Below are 1,568 nucleotides of genomic sequence, written 5' to 3' on the forward strand. Positions count from 1 at the left end.
CTGGAGAAATGACAAGTGTCCCCACGAGCCAACTCGTCACACGTTCCCACCCAATCATATCTGAAGAAATGACAAGTGTCCCCACGAGCCACCTCATCACACGTCCCCACCCAATCACATCTGGAGAAATGACAAGTGTCCCCACGAGCCACCTCGTCACACGTCCCACGTCTGGAGAAGTGACCGTGGTTACCTTAGCTGCCTGAGACTCCACACGTCCCACCCAATCACGTCTGGAGAATGACCGCGGTTACCTTAGCTGCCTGAGACTCCCGCAGGTAGTACTTTAACAGGTCAGAGAGCTTGAGGTCCTCATCCGCAGACACCCGAGCTTCTATTTTCTGAAAAAGGGGCCTGTGTATTAGATCACCTGCTACGTTCTATTTTAAGTAAAAACACCGAAGAACTACAGACCCCTTTCTGCTTTTCCAGGGTGTCTTTTGTAATTCTAACATGAAATGAACAGAAGAATCAAATAACATTAATGAACTTGTGGAACAATAAATAACAAATTTATGGAATAACATTAATGAATTTCTACCTCTGAAAACTGGTTTTCCTACCATTTTTAGCTTCACCATTATAGAATCTACTGCAATGGCACTGGCAGGTGCCCATTACTAGATGAAGCTATTTGAGATGAGATGGAAAGACAGGTGGTGGCAGTGATGGCTAACACCTTTAATCCCAGCACTCTGAGTTCGAGGCCAGTCTGGTCTTCAGTTCCAGGAAAGTCGGGACTACAGAGCCTCCAAAAAAAGAGATGACGATAAAGGTAATGTTTTTGAGAAAGTGTCTCACTATGTAGCCCAGGATGGCCTCAACTCATGATTCCACTGCCCCAGTGCTGAGATTACAGGCATTACATCTGCCCATTACATCTGGCTCATATAATTTGGAGGGGGTGGTTTTTAAAAATTATTATTATTGTACATATGTGTATGTGAGCTTAACGTGTATAAAGGTCAGAGAACAACTTGTGCAAACTGGTTCCTTGCTTTCAACTTTACACTGGTTTCAGGAATTCTGGAAAACATTTACTTGCTAAGTCATCTTACCAGCTTCCTCCCAGTTCATTCCCCCTCCATCCCCTCAAATCCCCCTTCCACTGAGACAGGGTCTCACTCATAAATCTGGGAAGCCCTGGAACTTAGGACCCTGCTGCTGCTGCTGCTCTCGTGTTAGAGTTAAGATATGGACCACACCATCAGACCTAGCTTAGAGATGTTGCTGCTGATTTATTTTTTGAGATAGCGAGTGTTTCACTGTGCAGCCCTGGCCGACCTTGAACTCGGAGATTCAATTACCTCTAATTCCCGGGCGCTGGGATTAAACATGTACACCAACATGTCTGTCCAAAAAGATTGTTTTTAAAGATTTATTTATTTATTATATGTAAGTACACTGTAGCTGTCTTCAGACACCCCAGAAGAGGGCATCAAATCTCATTACAGATGGTTGTGAGNCACCATGTGGTTGCTGGGATTTGAACTCACGACTTTCACAAGAGCAGTCGGTGCTCTTAACCACTGAGCCATCTCTCCAGCCCCAAAGAGATGTTTTATATG

General features: G+C 44.7%; 1 protein-coding gene across 1 annotated transcript in view; it reads right to left on the reverse strand.

Moving 5' to 3' along the window:
- The window catches only part of Snx6 (sorting nexin 6), a 42,890-nt gene that overhangs the window by 8,054 nt on the left and 33,268 nt on the right, over positions 1-1,568 (reverse strand). Inside the window, exon 11 of the mRNA XM_021201665.1 lies at positions 255-341. Within this exon, the coding sequence (XP_021057324.1) occupies positions 255-341 (87 nt within the window). The remainder of the gene's footprint in view (positions 1-254; positions 342-1,568) is intronic.

This window comes from Mus pahari, chromosome 7, assembly GCF_900095145.1.
Source record: "Mus pahari chromosome 7, PAHARI_EIJ_v1.1, whole genome shotgun sequence".
Taxonomy (NCBI): Eukaryota; Metazoa; Chordata; class Mammalia; order Rodentia; family Muridae; genus Mus; species Mus pahari.